Source organism: Triturus cristatus, chromosome 4_1, assembly GCF_964204655.1.
Source record: "Triturus cristatus chromosome 4_1, aTriCri1.1, whole genome shotgun sequence".
Classification (NCBI taxonomy): Eukaryota; Metazoa; Chordata; class Amphibia; order Caudata; family Salamandridae; genus Triturus; species Triturus cristatus.
Window position 1 is genome coordinate 1,201,712,987 of NC_140585.1, and position 20,763 is coordinate 1,201,733,749.

Consider the following 20,763-nt stretch of genomic DNA (forward strand, 5'->3'; position numbering starts at 1 on the left):
CTTATGTTTTTTTCAGAAAACAGCTTATTTTTAGGTGCTGCGCCCTTGAGCTCGCTCATAATACTTTTTTAATCTCATTAAAATGATTTTCACCAATGTGCTTCCTTCTGGCTACTTTGGAGGGCTGTCCATGTGATAAATATGATTGATTGCTGCCGATGTATTTGGATTACAATGTACATCATATTTAGGTGTAGTAGCCCGGCCACTGATGCATACTACGCCATTATATCTGGCACAATAGTGCCTCTGATCACAAGTTGCTTATGTGACAGCTCTTGTTTTTGTGGCCACTGGTTACTTTGCAAAAAAGAAATGGGCCACCAATAGCAGCCCATGTTTGACTGGTGCCGCTGTTTCGGCGTGAGTCTTCATAGTTGTCTAGTTTCTGTGACTTGTTATTCCAACCCAGGTTTTTTGTTTGCATTCTAGGACATGTAGTCTTGGCTTTATAAAGAGATTATCAAAAATACAAGTCCCAGAATGCAAGAAAACTCTGAACAAGTAACCACTGAAGTTTAAGAGTTATTGTAAAAGCTTTTGGACCGTGTTGCTTGGAGGAGTAAGCTGAGTTGAACATGCTTAATGAGTGAGTGAGTCTGATATTCAAGTACTTCTGGGTAATGGCCTACAGTATAGGATCCTGTGCTGAAATTTTCATATAAGTTGAAGCCATAGAAGTTTTCAAGAAATTGATAATTTAAAGGTATCTTTTAAATAGGGACAGCTTAGTGGTTAGATTGACCTGTGTCAGATAGTCATTTGGATCCAGACGTTGGTGGGGAACTAGTATAGCTGCAACTCATTAAAAGATTACTCACTTAAAGGTCTATGTTGATTTATGCTCATTATGCTTAGTAATTGGACATCTGACTCCAAATAGCAATTTCTGACCAGACAAAGTGTACACTTCATGTTGTTTTTACATTTAAGAGGATTTTGGACGCACCCAAAGTGGGAGAGGTCTTCCCAGCTAGTACATTCAATGTTGCAGTAGGCTTTCTTGGTTGGTGATGGTAATCATCAATCTTTTCTGCATTTGAGTCCTGGCAGTTAATGTATTTTATATTTGTAGTGCATTACAAATCCTAAATAGGGGACATTCATGCTAAATATAAGTTTGCATTACTTTATACATGATGTATATTTTCCATATTTCGACACTACTTTGATCAATGTAAATATTCTCATTTGCTATGTTGCGATAGTGGATATTCAGATATACAAGTGTCTTATCTTATTATTCCTTAATTAATTAAAATAATTTAGATGCACACTAAACATTAAAGAACATTTGTGATTTTTTGTCCTTTGTGGGTTTCTGGCGTGGTTAAATTAATATTTCAGATGGTATTACAGTCCATAGAAGTTCAAGAAAAACGGTATCCTGCTTCTTGCGATAGACTTGCCATTTTTGCCTTGGAAGCCAAATCTTGCAGATCAAGTTTTAACTTAACTGGACAATTCCACTCCCATTTCTCATCTTTCAAATAGGCCAAAGGAAACTATTTGGCAATAGAGAACCAAAGTATACAGCAGGGTTGACTAAATTATGCGGCTAGGAAAGACAAATTGTGCTGTAGTTATGCACCCCTTCCTTATCTTCAAAACAGCTCTGAACAGTGTAGGACATTTCATATTTTTATGTACATATCTTAGTAGAAGGAATTTTAAAATTCAAGCCACAAGACCTAAAAACAGACGCAATATGTTTGTGAGTCTTCTGAAATCTGAGTGCCCTGATAAAAAATAACTGCATCTTTAAGAAGTGTCTGTGATGTAAACATGAAGTTGTGATAACAGTGAAACAAAAAACCATGCCAAAAAAGGAGTCATTTTACACATACCGTTCGAATTACAGTTAAAAGACCCATCTAGCGATTGATTTCATGATGTCTCAAAACCACAGCAGACATCATTACACAAAACAACATTTTAAAATGCTAATTGTTGGGTTTGCTATGGATGCATGACTGAGAAATGACAGCAGTCGTATTGTCTTTGCTTGGTAGGTTTTTGTTTCCTGATGCAAACAAAAGCCTTCCACCACTCCATCAAATTTGGGTGTCCCCACCCCACTCTTAACATCCTTGTCATATCCTTAAATGCAGATTTAAAGGAATCAACAATGACTTGTTAACTTTTGTAAAGTATCTGATGCGGCATTGCAATCCAATTACAACCATTTTAATACATTTTTTTAGTTTTTTGTTAAAATCTACAAGTTATTCGGTAAATGTTGGTTTATGTTGTTATGAAATCCCCACTGTTTGGAAGGCACACCCGTTACAGTTTTTTGCCCCAGAAGGCATCTTCTGCGGAGATAGGGAAAATGGACTAGAATTTTCAAACCATCCGCCGATTTGTACTTATTGGCTTGATGGAAAGTTCAGAAACCAACAAAACTGTTACAGAATGTCTTATACTAGCAGGATGCAGGGAAGGGGCTGCGACCTAAACCTCCAGAATCAGGACACAAACAAACCATGGCATTTTATAAAAATCAGTATTTATTATGTGCAAATATTTTGTTAATCATGCGAATAAGAAACAGTGAATAACTCACCGATAGATATTTTTAGTGAATAAAATATATACCTCAAATATTGCTCATCATATAGCCCTAGAAACTGTATATTCGCCTTTCGAGTCCGTATTATTATTTATCTTGTTGCTGACTTCTGAATATTCCCTGTATACCTGCAGATTTTTTTTAATTGCCATGTAAATTAACACACAAAGAGTCTGAAGTATTAAGAGTTTTTGCATTTGCAAATCCTGCCCTTTGAAACCGACAGGCTTTGAGACTAGAAAGATTGAGATCTCAGTGTACAAAGAGTGTTGCATATGTCTTTCTTACTCACATATTATACTTTGAGACCCATATCAGCTTGCAAAGGAAAGGGGACTAGTAATGCCTCCCCTCCCCATTTACGAGTTGTTATATAATGCACCCATGGTTTGTAAATGGAGTTGCAGTCACAAGCCCTTGATCAAGTACCAAGACCCGAAAGGGGGTGGTAACAAATTCTCTAAATCGAAGATGACCCTAAAGGATAGCTTCCCCTTGTGAATAATGGAATGTCATCATACTGGGAGAAGCAGAGGTCCAGGGGACCGCTGCTTGTTTCCTCCAATGCTGTTCCACGAATGTAGCTTTTACTTTTAAAAGCAGCCCGAATGTATGCATGCAAATGGATGGAAGGTGGTCTGCTGACCCTCACGGTCCTCCATTCCTGCATTAATTATTCCTGCATCAAGGATAAAGTGGGAAATTGACCAGGTCCCCCCTCATTCCAGGAGACCTTCTGGTAAAGTGATAGCTGTATGCAATAAAGCAGTTCCTTTTTAGTTCGAGCCTGGACAGCACATGCGCTGCTCTGCAAAGCATGCTGTATTCGGGAATGGACTTGAAGCTCCGCCCACTCTCCGCCCATATTTTTCATTGACATATGTCATTGCCCTTTGTAAATGTTGGCTTCTGATTCATTAATAGGCTTGTTAGTCTCTCCTTAGTACCGCTTTGTCTTCATTTGTAACCTCCCATGAGGACTGGCCGTTTTACTTCTGTTGTTACACGGTGTGTCTCATTTAGCCCGGAAGCACTGTTTTCTTTAATGAGTTTCTCCTACTGCAGGCATGACATGCTTTCCTGCAACATTCAGCAGGCTATTGCCACTTTCACTCCCCAAGAAGCCCGGGACAATGGCGGCCGCTTCTTTGAAGTGAAATAGGTCTCTCATTTACAAGAGTTTTAGCTATTGGCATTCGAAATGACAATGCCTCTTATTTATGTGTTAATTATCAAAACAGATAAATAAAGGGCATTGTCATTTACAATGCCAATAGCGTAAACTCTCACAAATGTAAGACCTATTGCATTGCAACTGCTTGTTTAATTTGACAGGTGGACACAAAAAGGACATACCCAACTCTCAGCAAATTGGTGGCAATTATATTTTGGAAAATAATGTTTATTTCTGATGAATACTTCCAACTGTAGATTCTTCACCTTGTGAATTTCCCAGGTGCCAGACTGCATCTGGATTTTTTTCACAGCAATTGGTCTACACCCCAACAAGAGACTCTGCAGTGACCTTGTTCCACCCCTAGAACTGTAGGTGTGGAGTCATATACTGGCACCTCCCCTGTGCAATGTAGGTTGCTCCATTCCACACCCTTTGACATAATTCTTGAGCTGCTCCCCCATCTTTGCCCAGATACACCAATTCCAAAATTGCATTTTTTTCAAAATAGATAATGTGCTACTAAGTGTCCCTCCTAAAAGCTACAGACTTCAAACTGTATCCTACTGCAGGTGTGGGCATGGATCTACACAATGTCTACCTGTGGTCTCTCCAGTACGGGCTTGAGTCAACGTAATGTGCTAAATGCTTCCTGATGTACCTTAATGTAATCAGGGACAAAGGAACAAAGCTATACATTGCAAAACACAAAAAGTGAGGTAGGTTTCACTCTAAACAGCGAACCCTTTCTTACTCAAACTTGCGGGCCCACTCTCATTCCAGGTCACACTCCAGGCCGCCTTTCTTGCCATAAGTTGAAGACTAAGTGAGTGGCAAGTCGGGCTACAAGGCCAAGAAGTCCAAGCAGAACAAATCCCAGTGTCACCACATTGGCTCCTGGGAGACATTAAGCAGTCAATACTCCAAGAACCCAACTTAACTATCGTCTTCCGACTCTGAGTCGGTTTCAAGGCTTGTCCCGGCACGGGGTGTGTTTCCTAGCCCCTTGGTAATTCTGTGGCAGATAAGGCCTTTAGAGAGGCCATGCTGCAACTTGTTAGGCAATGACCACATCCTCTGGAATGCATTCAAGTCCCTTGGAGCTGCAGGGACCCCTAGTTGGACTTCTTCCAGCGGGTTCAACTCATTTGGCCATTTTCTGGATTCCCTGGCAGTACCAGCCAATTAATCCACTCCTACACTGAAGGTCTCATCAGAACCACCTGGCGCTGGCCCAGACTCCAGCAGCGCCCACACTGGATCCCACTATGGTACCCATTTGTGATCTGGAGCTGACATTGACACACACAAGGTCTATGTCACATTAAAATATTTCCAATGCACAGCCCTCAACCTCGGGTGAACCCCAGCCAGTTGACATTGGTATTATCATATGCTAGAAGCCTTGTTGGGAATGGATTCTGACACCATTTAAGGGCCCTAAAATGGTCTCAATTATGAGGATGACAATGAAGAGGCAAACAATTTGCTTCCCCCCATTACATTAATGCTGGCCTATATTTAGATATTTAGAATGCCAGTTGCTTAAATACTTCTCCAGAGACAGAGTTGGACTCCCCAGTGCGCTAAATCTTACATTCTGGGCCTGCTACTTCAGAGCCCTTACAGCTTTTTAATAAGATCTAGATGAAAACCTTTATGGCAATTTAGTATAAGTCATGTTCAACCCTCATAATAAGACGCCCAGTAGCTAGGCATTATAGGCCCAACTATTTAAATCAGCACCTGACACCTGAGAGCTTGGTAGTTCAAGCTTCTACTAGTAATTATGCTAGCACTTTACTGGCACTGAATGGAGCTACATTGTGCTCCCTCTGAAAGGGCAGCATGCTGTAACTCGCAGTGAAGTCAGCCAGTGGCTGAAGTGGGCTGACCCATTGCCCTATGATGCATGCTGGAGTGGATGGAAGAAAAATTTGAAGGATACAACAACAGTCTAATGGATGCAATCTGGCTGAGAATCTCCATATGTAACTATGTTGCACACATAATTTTAGTAAAATCAAAACGTCTTAACTAACACCAGACCTAAAAAATAAAGTCAATCGGTCTGGCGATGGCTGTCAGCCACTTGCCTTTGCTGATGCTTTTTAAAAAATATTTTTGTACATCTTTATTACCAATAGACAGCGTTAAAAAGAATATAAATAGAGAGGCTTCAAAAAGATAGATAGACAGACAGACAGACAGACAGACAGAGGTGAGTGGACAGACAGATAGAAATGAATGGACAGACAGGTAGATACAGATAAATGGACAGACAGGTAGATACAGATGAATGGAAAGACATGTAAATAGAGTTGAATGGACAGACAGATAGAAATGAATGGACTGACAGGTAGATAGAGATGAATGGACAGACCGGTAGATAGAGATAGACAAATAAGTAGATAGGCAGAGGTAGACAGACAGGTAACTAGACATAGATAGATAGATAGATAGATAGATAGATAGATAGATAGATAGATAGATAGATAGATAGATAGATAGATAGATAGATAATTAGAATAAACAGCACATCTTCAATCAGTAATATAATAGTTAAATATCTATATAAGCATAACATAAAAGAACACTTAACGCAAACTAAAAAGCCATACAAGCAGGACATACAGACTGAATTGTTTTACCAGCAGAACCGTAGTCCTCAATTAAAACACATACAAGCAAGACCTGCATAAGATAAGTGTAGGCTATTCCAAATTGAATTTATGACAGCATTAGCAGGCAACGGGAACTGATAAACATGGATTGCGCCCTCTGTATGAAGAACTTGGAGTAAGTGTCTTTCTATTACAAGAGGCTCTAAACACAAAAGGCAGCACTAATGTAATATTAAAGTAACAACAAAAACACTGGCACCGAAGGGAACTCCCTTGTGTGTGGATGTGCTCCTTGTGAAAGAGCAAAATACAGTCACTTAAAGAGAAGTTAGACAATGGCTGAAGTAGACTGACCTGTACGCTGTGGTGGGCAGAAGCACAATGTGAACGACACAACAACTGACTAATGGATGAAGAGCTGGTTGAAAGCCCATTTAAGTAAGTGTATTATACATATGATTTTAGTAAAAACAAAAAACCTTAGCTAATGCCAGGCCTAAAAACGTCATTGAGACTAAAATAAATATCTTGGGTGATGTGGAAACAAAGTAAAGGTAGCATCTTGGCCAGGTTTGAGTGATGGCATCATCTCCTTGCCTTATATTGTCCGTAAATGTAAGGGCAGTTACTTGTTCTCTCCACCCAGAGACAATATAGCCTGTAGGTAGGATCATGAGAGACCTAATGAAATGAGTACAGTGTTTCTTTATCCTTACCTCTATCTCCCACTTGTTCCTTCACCCACTGTGCCATGGCAGCCACGCTCTTACTGTTGGTGACATCCAGGAGGATGGTCTTCAACCTTTGGGAAGTGGCCCCCTGCAGATGTTCTGCTCCTTTCTGTGTCAGACATGCTGCAAGCACTCGCATACCACGCTTGTCAAGCTGCCGTGCTAGCTGGTTCCCAAAGCCGGTGTCACAGCCCGTGATCAACACATACTTATCCAGGAGGTTTGAAACCACCTGCTGCTCTCTGTACCAGCGATAGAGACAGTACAGGCCCAGCAGGGCTATCAGGTACAGCCACATCATGAATTTCTGGCTGAAAAACAGTGACAATGAAAAGAACAACAGTGAGGTATATCCAAAGAGACCTGTTCAAGCTGGACAAATGTTCAGTAGCATTAGGACATGTTCAAATTTACCTGGCATCAAAGGGCTGTTATTGTCGAGCTCTTACAAAGTCTTTTTACAGACATACAAGAGGCGGAAGAGGGTATGTGAATCTGCCCTACCACCATGGCAATATGTAGGTCTGTGAGTATACCTCAGTCATGCGTTGAAGAACAACCGTAATACTGCCGTACTGGCAAACACATATACCCGCCCCGTCCATCCCCTTTCCAGCCTTACCCTCCGCAGACCTCAATACTGCCTGCTGCTCAGTCATATGTGAGCTTTTGTGGGCTATAATCGTAACCTTTTTTTAGCTGAACACTGGTTTGTGAAGATTACGAGATTTAGTATGTGGTGGAACTTGCTCAGAGAGGCAATCAGTGGTAACTGGTTAAAGGTCAGACATGTGCTGAAGAGGCAAGAAGTGCAAAACTAACTTGCAGGTGTCACTAGCATGGCAAGTCGTAGCTTTAAAAGTTAAGTGAGATTGTTACTGGATCATGGTGTTGGGACTGGGAGATTTGTGGTATGTTACCGCTACATCAGGAGTCATTCGACCGCAGTCATTTCATCTGGAGTCTTTTCTTCACAAGAAAGTTTTCATTCTGTTACCTAAATTTTCAAGGTTAGGGCACTTAAAATGTTTTTTTTTTACTTATCTTTAATTCGGAATTGCACGAAAAGGCACATTACATGTTGTCTCACAAGGTTAAGGAGCAGTGAAAAGAAAAGGTAAGGATTATCATATAATCCGGATTACTGATGAAGCTTCTTACATTACACCGGGTAAACGGTCGGTACTCTCAACCCAGGAGCGACATTATGGAATACATATCTTAATATTAACATGCAGTACAATTCCTTTGGAAATGAACCATCCAAGCTAAAATATAACAATAAACACGGCAGAGACAAAGTGGAAACAGGTGCTATCGCCCACAGGAGCCCCGCTTCTAGGGCAGACAACTGTCATACCTGGGTAGGGGCTCGTCTGCAGGGTAGGCACAGAGAATCGGGCAATGAACAACTCAACCTACAGATACAGGATCATGATTTATCTGGACCTCAGTAATGTCCGGCAGCCACACATAGCCAAGTCCCACGCAGGTCCACTGGACACTTACAGGGGATCACAACCACTCTTACCGTCAGCGTTTCCACTGATAGCTCCCCCCACACATACTCCATGCCCGCAAACTCCATGTGGCATCAGTCAAACATTCTAGGGACTAACCTCCGTTGCCAATATAGGCAAGGTGGATTCCGCAGCCTGGGAAAAGTGCCATTGCTGCATCTCCCGGCTCCTCATTCGACATCAGCCTCTCCAACATAGCCCACCAGGTCAGTAGGTCGCGTTCTGCATTCTCGTCAGTGTGAACCGAGCATAAACGATGCTCCTCAGCCACACCCCATTCACTCAAATCAGCCCTTCATTTGTCCAGTGGGTGGGGTATGTCTAGTGTATTGCATTGATGCGTGTAGCCGAACAAGTCAGAGGAGGGCAAATCTGTGTCTCATAGAGGACCTGTATTATGAACGGGTAATTCGGAAGAGTCTGTGCCCCATTATTAGACATCTTGGGAGGTCCATCTCTGCACCCCACTCTGCCAATAAAGCCTTCTCAGTGTGTCGACCCTCAGCACACCATTGCGCCGCATACTGTAGTAACACTACAAAATAATAGAGGCCCAGGTCTGGAAGGCCCAACCCACCCGATTCCATATCTAGCTTCAGGACCTCTAATCTCACCCTGCTGTGTTGACCAGCCCATACCAGGGAAATCAGAAGACTATTCATGGTGGTGAAAGTAGCCCACGGGATGCAGCAGAAGGAGTTCTGGAGAGCATAGAGGCACCGGGGAAGCAAAGCCATCTTGCTCAGGGCCACCCTTCCCATAACAGAGAGAGGAAGGTGATTCCAGAACTGAATAGAAGCCTCTAAGCCGGCAAGGACCACTCCCATGTTCAAGGCATACTGAGCCTCAGCGGTTTGAGGAACCTGTATGCCCAAATACCGAAAGTGGTTGCATCATCACCAGACGTTCGGAACAGAGAGAGCTGCGGCTAACGAGGACAAATGGTCCAAAAGTGCAGGCAATGCCCTCTCTGGATAGTGAAAATAAAGCAGTCCGTTGTCAGCATATAATCAAACAACATAAGTGTGATCACCCACTAAGATACTCCACTGGGACATATCTTATCGCAGCCGGATCGCCAGTGGCTCCATTGCCAGAGCGAAGAGAGGTGGAGACAATGGACAGCCGTGCCTTGTGCCTTTTTCTATTAGGATATACCTTCAGAAATCACACCTCCACTGCGAACACGGGCCATAGGTTGGCAATAGACCAACCCAAGAGATAAACTCCTGGCCCAGGCCCATCCTCCCTAAAACTTCCCGTATGTAATCCCAGCACAGAGTATCAAGTGCTTTTTTGATGTCCAAAACGACCACCCCGTCCTCATATCTAAATTCGCCACCGAATGTAGCATATGTGAGAACTGTTGCTAATTCATATGTATCCCTCTGCCTACCATGAACCCACACTGGTCCTCTTGGACCAAATGGGTCACCACACAGCCCAAATGCATCGCCAATGCTTTAGCCAATATTTTGACATCTGCTCCCAGTATAGACAATGGGCGGAAGGAGCCAGAATCTACTGGGTCTTTAATCTGCTTGGGGAGCATGGCGATCTGGTCTTCCTGCATAGATGGTGGTAGAACACCCACACTTTTACCCTCCTAGAGGGTCTCTAGCAAATGAGGCAGCAGGGGGTCGGTGAATGCCTAGAAGAATTGCACCGGGAGACCATCCGGTCCCGGGACCCTACAGCGCTCCATGCTCTGTACCCCTTCTTGTAAATCCTTGAGTCGGAGTGCCTCTCCAAGTCTAACACCCTGCACCTCAGTAAGGCATGGAAGCGTTAGATCATCCTGAAACCCCTGATCTCAGCCGGGTCAAAATGTGGGCCCTCCTTGTATACCACCACCAAGTGATCACGCAGAAGGGAACTGACACAAGATTGAGTGGTGACTGCGAGCGTGCTGGGGTGCCTGAGCATCAATATAATTTGGGGTGGGCATTCACCAACAGCAGCCACACCAGAAGTCTCGCGGACTTGTCGCACTCGTGATGTAACAACTGGCAATATTCACGCTTAGTCAGGCAATAAAGTGTGTCCCAGATATCCCCCACTCTGCTCTGGGGCTGCTGTAGGGCCTCGCTGTGCGGTTCTGTCGTGGGTTCCGAGCCCTGCAGTCCAGCCAATACTTCCTCTGCCTCAGTAAGCTCCCTCTCCAAACATCGCCTCATGCCTCTAGACAGGCACTCCCCTCATGTCACCACCTTCAGCTCATTCCACTCCAGCCCTCTATTAGCGGTGGAAAGCCAATTAGTATGAAAATCCCCAGTGTTTACCTCCCTAAGTTCTTCCCGGAATACAGTATCTATAAGGACCTCTGGATGTAGGCGCCACAGGGGTATCTCGGCCAAACACCACCCAAGCCACATTCCATTAGCACCGGGGCAAGGTCCAGTAGGAAGCACCCCAGTGTGCATCTGTACAGCGGCAGCTGCTGCCTCATCAGAGACCAGGAATCGATCAAGCCTTCTATAAATGGCACATGTGGGTGTGAGCATGCCACACATTGATGCAGTGTAGGCAGTCCATTACCGCCTGCAAAGCAGCCATCATGTTGGGCTTAGCATGTAATCTTGGAGGGTGTCTATCCAGAGCACCATCAAGCACACAGTTAAAATCACCAGCCCACAATAGAGGCACTCCAACATACGGAAGTAATAGCTTCTCCAAGTCCAGATAAAACCCATCATCATCCACATTCGGGTGATAGATGTACAGCAGACAGACCTCCATACCATCCAGGGAACCATCCACGAAAACATATCTTCCCGCTATGTCTGCTGGAAAGCCACTAACGCAGAAGGGAACTTGTGGGGCCACCCAAATTACCAGTCTCCGGGCATAGGTGGAATATGTGGCAAAGAACATCTGGCCTCTCCGCTTCCTATGAATTTTTTGGACCTCTGAGTCCAACAAATGCATCTACTGCAACATTGCTACGTGCGTTCCATGTCTACAGAGATATGTTTGCACCCTGTAGCACTTCACAAAAGAGTTGCACCTGCAAATATTCTAAGTTATGAATTTAAATTGACACATCTTTCTGTTCCATAGCTATCTCAAGCACCCTGCCATCGCTGCTGCCAAGAACCAAAACAATATGGAAAAGAACCCCACCCACCGGGTAAACACAACAAAAATAATGTGTTCCTTCCCAATCATCTTCAACACCTACAGGTCCCACCCTAAAAAGCAAACACAATCAATGCACGTCTGTCGTCCACCCCCACCCAACAAGGGGAGGGAAGCAAGCAACAAGAAGGAATGACTAAGAGAACACAAAATACTACAAACACCGTGCACCGCTGACCCACCATGAATAGCACCACTCTCAGTCAATACAATACGTAGACCGGGGGTAAGGAGGCACGTCGGCGCCAGTCACACTTTGATAACATCCAGCAGCACCCCACTGCCCACTAGCCACTTCAATCGTTCATATCACTCAACCCCCACTCCATGCCTGTGCAGTCACCACACCATTCAAAATACAAACTATCGCATGCAACACTTCTCACAATTACCATAAAAAACACAAGGAGGACAAGAGGAAGGAGGAAAACGTCAAAGAATAGAAGCGGGAAAGAGAGGAAGATAATGGGAAACAGGGGCTTGAAATGTGGAACGGAGTAGACCAGGCCTGTCCGCCCCATGCAGAAGAGCACAATTGTCACTCGAGCTAGGGCACGCAAAATGTTAATAGTAATTTAAATTAATTTGAAAGTAAATATAAGTAGTATTTAAGTAAAATAACTCACTTTTAAGTTATTTCATTTTGAAAGTAATGTATAATTTATTTTAAAAAACATGAAAATATAAGTTTAAGATTATACGTATTTAAAGTTCAAATAAGGGTAGCAATCGGTTTTTAGGGCTCAGCATTGGGTAGTGTATAGGGATAGTAAGGACAACAGGGTTCAGGGGTGGGTAATATGTAGGAAGGAGTTTTCAGGGTTCAGGGATAGGTATGATGTATGGCATAAGAAGGACTTTTAGGCTCCTGGATGGGCTTTGTTTAGGGCTACCAAGGAGCTTTAAGGGCTCAGGTATGGGGAGTAAGAAGGGGTAGTAAAGAGTTTTTAGGGCTCAGGAATGGCTCGTGTATGGGGTAGTAAGGAATTCTTAGGGGTAGAGATGGGTAGTGCATGGGGTAGAACAGAGTTTTTTAGTCTTAGGGGTGCCACTATAAAAATATATTTAATATTAATTACATCAAAAATACAAATTAATATCTTTTTATTAGGTGACAGTTTAAAATGTAAAATAAATGAATTATGAATACTTTTATTACGTTAATTACAATTAAATGGGAAATGATATTTTTATTCACATTACCTACTGGCAGTCGCCAGTAGGTAGTTATAGTTAGGACCTATTTTCCATAGGAAATCCGCAACATTCTATTTGGAATAACGTTAGCGCCGATTGACGAATCTTCGCGAAATTTTCCAAACTTTTGGCCAGCTCAGGTCCGCTCCTATCCTGAAAATTTCACGGTGATTCGTCAAGCGGGGGCCGAGAAAAAAGGGGGTCCCAAAACGCGTTTTCCCCATGCATTTTCCCATAGGACCTGTTGACACAGCTACAGCCCGAACTGCTGAACGGAATTACACCAAATTTGGCAAAGAGGTAGTCCTCAGTTCAGACTCGTGCCTTTTGCTTAAATGGTGTAAATACGTTCAGTAGTTCCTGAGAAAACTAGAGTTAAAAAAATAGATATATCTGGGCGGAGCCTAACCACACATCTCATCGTGAGATCTGATTGGCTGTCAGTACTTCCTCCAAGAAGTGTTGGCAGCCATCTTGGGACCAATATACATGATAGCAACTCATTAAAAAGCATTGCAGTTAATAGAAGGTTTTAAGACTTTAGTTACATTATAAATCATTTGTTGATGGTACCATACTCATTTTAGGAATTGTGGTGTGTTCTAAGGTGATTTTACCATGTAAAAAAGCCTTCTGCTGTGATATCATGAATCATGTTTGAGAGAAAACTATTTTCTCATGCTTTTCCCACAGAGGTTTGGAAGGTGATCTATAAGCTAAACTGAGAGCATATTTTCTGTAAATTCACATTATCTTTCTCAGTCATGTGAGAATGAAGTCTGACATTCTCAGTAAAATATGTACATCCAACAAGGGCAGAGACTGTCAGTTGATTCCTTTGTGTTCTACTACAGCTTCCCAGAGTGTTCTAAAGAACAACTAGAGCGCTAACAGTCCTACTTATGACAAACCTATTGCACACCTGAAGCCATCATGATTGGAATAAAGTGGTAACTCTTAAAACATTTAATTTAAAAAGGAACAAAATGAGGGGGTTCATTTTGCCATAGAAAGTATGATTAGTGCTGCAGAAAGTAAAATTAGGGCACATTTTGAGTGACTTCTCAAATCCTCTTCTATTTCATAAAAAACTTCTGACATAGAGACTGAAACATGCACTTTCAATACCAGCAGCAGACTTCCCTGGTGAGCAGTAGCTTTACTACAGTGATCTAATAAGCAACTAGAGTGCTAACATTCTGATTTTATGGCATATGTGTGACACATCGGAATGCCTTCTTGATGGAATCAAAGTAAAAAACTGAAAGTATTTCCTACTGAGGAGACTGTAGTAAATGAGGAAATTAGGAAACTTCATGATAAATAAGTCTCCCAAAATGGCCACCAGAGATAAAAGAGCCCAAATGTAGCCCAAATATCACCTAGATGTAGCCCAATGACAGCATGTCCCAGAGTGTTCTAACGAACAACTAGAGCGCTAACAGTCTTACTTATGACAAAAGTATGACACACCTGAAGCCATCTTGATTGGAATTAAGTGGTAACACTTAAAACATTTAATTTACAAAGGAACAAAATGAGGGGGTTCATTTTGCCATAGAAATTATGATTAGTGCTGCAGAAAGAAAAATTAGGGCACATTTTGACTTCTTAAATCCTCTTCTATTTCATAAAAAAATTCTGACATGCAGACTGAAACATGCACTTTGAATACGAGCAGCAGACTTCCCTGGTGAGCAGTAGCTTTACTACAGTGATCTAATGAGCAACTAGAGTGCTAATATTCAGAATTTATGGCAAACGTGTGACACATCTGAATGCCTTCTTAATGGAACCAAAGTAAAAAACTGAAAGTATTTCCTACTGAGGAGACTGCAGTAAATGAGGAAATTAGGAACCTTCATAACAAATAAATCTCCCAAGATGGCCACCAGAGACAAAATAGCCCAAATGTAGCCCAAATATCACCCAGATGTAGCCCAAGTATAGCCCAATGACAGAATGTCCCAGAGTGTTCTAACGAACTACTAGAGAGCTAACCGTCTTACTTATGACAAAAGTATGGCACACCTGAAGCCATCTTGATTGGAATAAAGTGGTAACGCTTAAAACATTTAATTTACAAAGGAACAAAATGAGGGGGTTCATTTTGCAGTAGAAATTATGATTAGTGCTGCAGAAAGAAAAATTAGGGCACATTTTGACTTCTCAAATCCTCTTCTATTTCATAAAAAAATTCTGACATGCAGACTGAAACATGCACTTTAAATACCAGCAGCAGACTTTCCTGGTGAGCAGTAGCTTTACTACAGTGATCTAATGAGCAACTAGAGTTAACATTCAGAATTTATGACAAATTTGTGACACATCTGAATGCCTTCTTGATGGAATCAAAGTAAAAAACTGAAAGCATTTCCTACTGAGGAGACTGCAGTAAATGAGGAAATTAGGAAACTTCATAACAAATAAATCTCCCAAGATGGCCACCAGAGACAAAAGAGCCCAAATGCAGCACAAATATCACCCAGATGTAGCCCACATGTAGCCCAATGACAGAAGTGTGCAAAACACTTATTTTTTTGTGTATTTGCAGTTTTATATAGTGCAGACTTGTCAGGTATTGGAGTGCTTTACATGAGCATTGGTTACATCACACAAGATCAAATTCATTTTGGTTGTAGACATGGGGTGATTAAGTGATTTGACCAGAATCACAGACTGTTGAGCTGAAGCAGAAACTCCAACCTGGTTCCCCAGTTGCAAAGTCTGCAGCTCTGGAAGTAACACCACATCACCTCCCCTAAGCGCAACATTTAATCAAGTGGTCAACTGGATAAAAAAACATAAAGATTACAAATAATTTAAAAGTTCTTTGTCGCTATTTGAACACTCAGAAAATATGTCCTCATTTTAGTTTTTTAGAGTACTAACCATAATTTTGATGCAAATAAGACCCTCTCATATATGTAATTTCTAAAGGAAATGCTCTAGGGATTACAGTTTTGATGACATCAAGATGACGTCAGGCGTTTCACACTTTTATAAGAAATATAGAATGTTATCAATCTAGTTGTTTATTGGGATACTGTTGAGAAGCAGAGGCAAGGGGCACGGACTCTGAAAATTGAAGGCAGGTAGGAGAGTGCAGAGGCAACAATTTGATCACACTGGGCAGGCAGGAAGGGCAGTGGCAGCACAACAGACTATGGAGGGCAGTGGAAAGGGCGGCAGGGGCAATAAATTAACAATACAGGACTGGCAAGAGAGGCTATGGCAATACAATAGACCATTGTGGGCAGAAGGAAGAGGCAGTGGTAGTACAACCATACATACCAACAGACCCGTTTGAGCCAGGAAACGTCCAATGTTTTTAAGCTCAAATGGGCTTTATTTGATCTGTCTCCTGTCTACAATCTCCTCTTTTTCAATGTAACTCAAAGGGGAAAATCAATACCCCATTTTTTTTTCCAAATATCCCTCTTACCAAGTTCAAAATGTTCGCAAGTATGGTACATTGGATCATGGTAGGCAGGAGGAATTGGGGTAGGGACATGGACTCGCATAACAGAGGACAGGAGGGACATGGAGAGGTGCACCAAACTGACCCTACAGGGCAGGCATCAGGGTTTACAGCAGCACAATACACCACACAGGGCATGCGGGACGGGAGTGCAGCACAACAATCCATAGAAAGCAATAGGGAGGAGACAGGACCATGCACATGGACAACAGAGAACACAGGGGAAAGAGGCAATGGTAGCTAGCTGACCATAATGGACAGACAGGAGAGAAAGCTACAGCATAACAGACCATAAAGGGCAGGAGGGACGGATCAGGGGCATTACAATGGAACAGACAAGCCAGGAGGGAGGGAATAGGGGTCTGCACATGGAAACAGAGGGCTGGGGGCAAGGGGGCAGGGCAGGAGCAGCAAGATGACCATGGAGGTCAGGCGGGAAGGGCACTAGAAACAAGACACACCATGGAGAGCAACAGTGCGACTGATGGCATACACACAGACCATGGAGGGAAGGTGGGAGGGGGTCAGTGCAGCTAGCTGACCACACAGGGAAGGTGGGAGGGGCCATGGCAGCTCAGAAGACCATGCATGGTAAGTGGGAGGATTAGTGGCAGCACAATGGCTATGATGGGCAAGAAGGAGGGTGCAGGGGCATGCACAAAGGACCATGGAGGATAGAAGGGAGGGTCAGGACCTGGGCACAGACAAGAGAGTTCAGGGGAAGGGGCCTCACAACAGACCACGTGGGGCAGGCAGGAGGAGCAGTTGCAGCACAACAGACCAGGGAGGGCAGAAGGGTGTGGCAGTAAAATGGACCATGGAGGACAGGAGGAAGAGGATAGGGGCAGGGCATGTGGACAGGCAGGGTGGAGGTGGCAGGGACAGGTTACAGTCATCTGACAATGCTAGGCAGGTGGGAGGGGAGTGGAAGCTCAACAGAACACTCAGAGTAGATAGGAGTGGCAGGTCCATGGAACATGGTGGGGAAAAAGGATGGAGCAGGGGCATGCACAAAGACATCGGAGGGCAGAGGGAAGGAGAATAGGGGCAGCAAGCTAAGCACAGAGGCTAAGCAGGAGGTCAATGATGGGCCATAGAATTGGGCAATGGAGGGCAGGAGGAGTGGACTGGTACATCATGCTAAATGGAGGGCAGTGACAGTACATCAGACCATGCATGGCAGGAGGGAGGAGGCTAGTCCATGGATTCAGACAACAGAGGATAGGGAGGAGGTGGATGGGGCAGCAAGCTAACTGTTCAGAGAAGGTGGGTATTAGGAACTTTATTGTTTTTAAAATGTGTGTCTGTGCGAACAACTTAAAATCTGAACAAGTATGCAGCATAATCTCCCTTTTATTCAGGAAGAAGAGGACGTTTGTGACTGTGACTCCGGGCTCACTTGGCAGAAACACCCCCTGACCCTCCACCCCCCATCGCGAAATGTAATGCCGTGAAAAGGGTAGGTGGACGCAGTGTTATATAGAACATAGTCCTGAGAGCACGGTTGAAAATGAAAACTAGATATAGTATATGGTATAAACTATGCACCAAAAAGTGTGATATAAGATGATCCAGAGCGTGAAATATAATATGCAATACATTGTGTGCAATGACAGATTCATTGGAGAGCGCGAGATTGCACAGGTACTAGCGCGTGCTATGCGATATGCACCTTGGAGTGTAATATGCACAGGGCAGTGTTGTGTAACCTAACTAGTCTCTAAAGTTGTAATATAAAATATGTGCTGGGGAGTGTAACGTTGCATATGCACTGTGACAAAGATATGGATCCTAGATTGTAATATGTATGGCATAGCGCTGTGCTTTATAACATAGGCATCGAGGAAGGCACGTTAGATATAAATATAACCCGTGCGAAGGCAAGTGTGGCATGACATATTCACGGGGTGGTGTTACAGTGCACATGGGCTAGAGAGTGTCATAGCATACGCACTAGCTGGTGGAATACAACACAGAGGTGTGTGGCACTCAGCGGGCACTGGTGGGTGTAACACAGCATTGGGCTCAGCCAGGAGCACGCTGTGACTCTCAAGTGAGGTTCATCTCCTTTCCAGGGAGTAAAATAAAAAGTATTACACATCCGGCGGTGGATGTGTGTTTTATTAACCGTGAGGGGGGTTTCTTGCATAGTTTGGTCGAATTTTTGTCGAATCCCCTTTGAATGGCTTGGTGTGCGTGTGTATTAAATGTGCCCATCAATACCTACTCATGTTTGTATAAATAAACAACAAGGGTGTCTACTTGGAGACTACCCACCGGCGGGGGCGCCGGGATTAGGCACGGTAGGGCGTCAGACACGTCAAAGCTTCACTAGCGGTGTAAATACATTCCACGTGGATTCATTGTATGCATAGTCGCCTTTTAATGAATATCACACAAAATCGTCATGGTGATAGGTACATACTAGATTTCTACCGATTGTACTTGCTCTTGGCATTTCACATGTGAACAGGCACCTATTATACAATTATGACTTGGCCTTCCTTAATAATTGTGTCGCACCTATTCACTTGTCGCGAGACACTATTACAGTTATGCATCATTGCACTTTTCTACCCCACTCTTTTAGGGTCTCCATCTTAACTGGGTGCTCTTTTCGTCGTCATCACTCTCACTCTTGTTTTAGATACATTGTTTGTATACTTTATCCCTTTTCTTCTGTCCTTCCCAGCCCTGAAGAGTCACGGGATGTTTCCCGCATGACGAAACACGTGTCGGCTGGTTTTTTCCTTCTATATCTATTGAAGAAACGCATTATAAAATTTCATTTGAAAGACATTTCCTGGTGTTGACCTTGACATTTTGTACAAATAACGAATCCAAACGATGGTTTTACACCATTAACTAACATCCTGAGAAACGTGTGCGCAGGACTTGTTCAAATTTGATAGGTACATACAGTTTGTCCAGCATGTCCTAGGGGTTTCTATAAATATATAAAAATAAAAAAACAAAGGCGGCCCCGGGAGATGGGGTCCCCGGGGCCATAATTGGCCTGAGGAGTGGGGCAACGCAGCCCCCCTCCTGAAGAAAAAAAAAAAGGCTATGACCCGGGGGTTGGGGTCCCCGGGGCCGATTAAGGCCTTGGGAGGGGGGCCACGCGGCCCCCTTCCAAATTAATTTTTTTCAACAAAAAAAATTAGGGTGCAGGCCCTGGGGGATGGGGTCCCCAGGGCCAATAAATTAGAAAAGAAGGGGGGCCACACAGCCCTCCTTCTTAAAAAAATAAAATAAATAAAAGACAGGCATCGCGCCAGCACTCTCTAAATGCGCCCCCTGGCCAGTTGTAAGTTGGGGAATTAATTCCCCTTCAATACTGAGGGTCCCTGAGGGCCAACTAGCCCAACAGGTATCTCCAGTATGCGCCAGGGAGCTGTGTTGCAGACTGGTGTTCTGAGGCCACGCCCCTTTTTACACCTCTATGCAACGCAGCTCTGTGGCGCTTACTGGAGGTACCTAGTGGGCTAGTTTGACCCTAGGGACCCATAGGATTCAAGGGGACTTAATCTCTCAACTTAGAACGGCCACAGGGCGCGTTTACACAGTGGTGAAGGGAGGGGACGGGGCCTGAGGTGACGTGTGCAAACACGCCCTGTGGCGCGTTTTAAGTTGGGGAAATAATTCCCTTTCAATCCTGAGGGACCCTGGGGGCCAACTAGCCCACCAGGTGCTTCCAGTAAGCGCCACTGCTCTGCGTTGCAGAGAGGTAGTGCAGGCCGTGCCCCTTTTTACAACTCTCTGCAATGGCGCTTACTGGACGTACCTAGTGGGCTATTTTGCCCCTATGGATCCTCAGGATTCAAGGGGACTTAATATCCCAACTTAAATCGGCCACAGGGCGTGTTTACACAGTGTGGAAGGGAGGGGACGGGGCCTGAGGTGACGTGTGCAAACACGCCCTCTGGCGCGTTTTAAATTGGGGAAATAATTCCCCTTCAATCCTGAGGGCCCCTGGGGGCTAACTAGCCCACCAGGTGCTTCCAGTAAGCGCCACTGAGCTGCGTTGCAGAGAGGTGGTCCAGGCCGTGCCACTTTTTACACCTCTCTGCAACGCAGCTCTGTGGCGCTTACTGGAGGTACTTAGTGGGCTAGTTGGACCCTAGGGACCCTCAGGATTCAAATCAACTTAATCTCCCAACTAAAAATGGCCACAGGGCGTGTTTACACAGTGGTGAAGGGAGGGGACGGGTCCTGAGTTAACGTGTGCAAACACGCCCTGTGGCGCGTTTTAAGTTGGGGAAATAATTCCCCTTCAATCCTGAGAGACCCTGGGGGCCAACTAGCCCACCAGGTGCTTCCAGTAAG

The 20,763-nt window shown here is 43.9% G+C and overlaps 1 protein-coding gene across 2 annotated transcripts in view; it reads right to left on the reverse strand.

Moving 5' to 3' along the window:
• LOC146856385 (retinol dehydrogenase 16-like) overlaps positions 1–20,763 on the reverse strand; it is a 100,465-nt gene that overhangs the window by 19,982 nt on the left and 59,720 nt on the right. For both annotated transcript variants that reach the window (XM_085654505.1, XM_085654506.1), the window contains exon 2: positions 7,087–7,412. In XM_085654505.1, coding sequence (XP_085510631.1) covers positions 7,087–7,402 — 316 coding nt within the window. In that variant the 5' untranslated portion in view covers positions 7,403–7,412. The remainder of the gene's footprint in view (positions 1–7,086; positions 7,413–20,763) is intronic.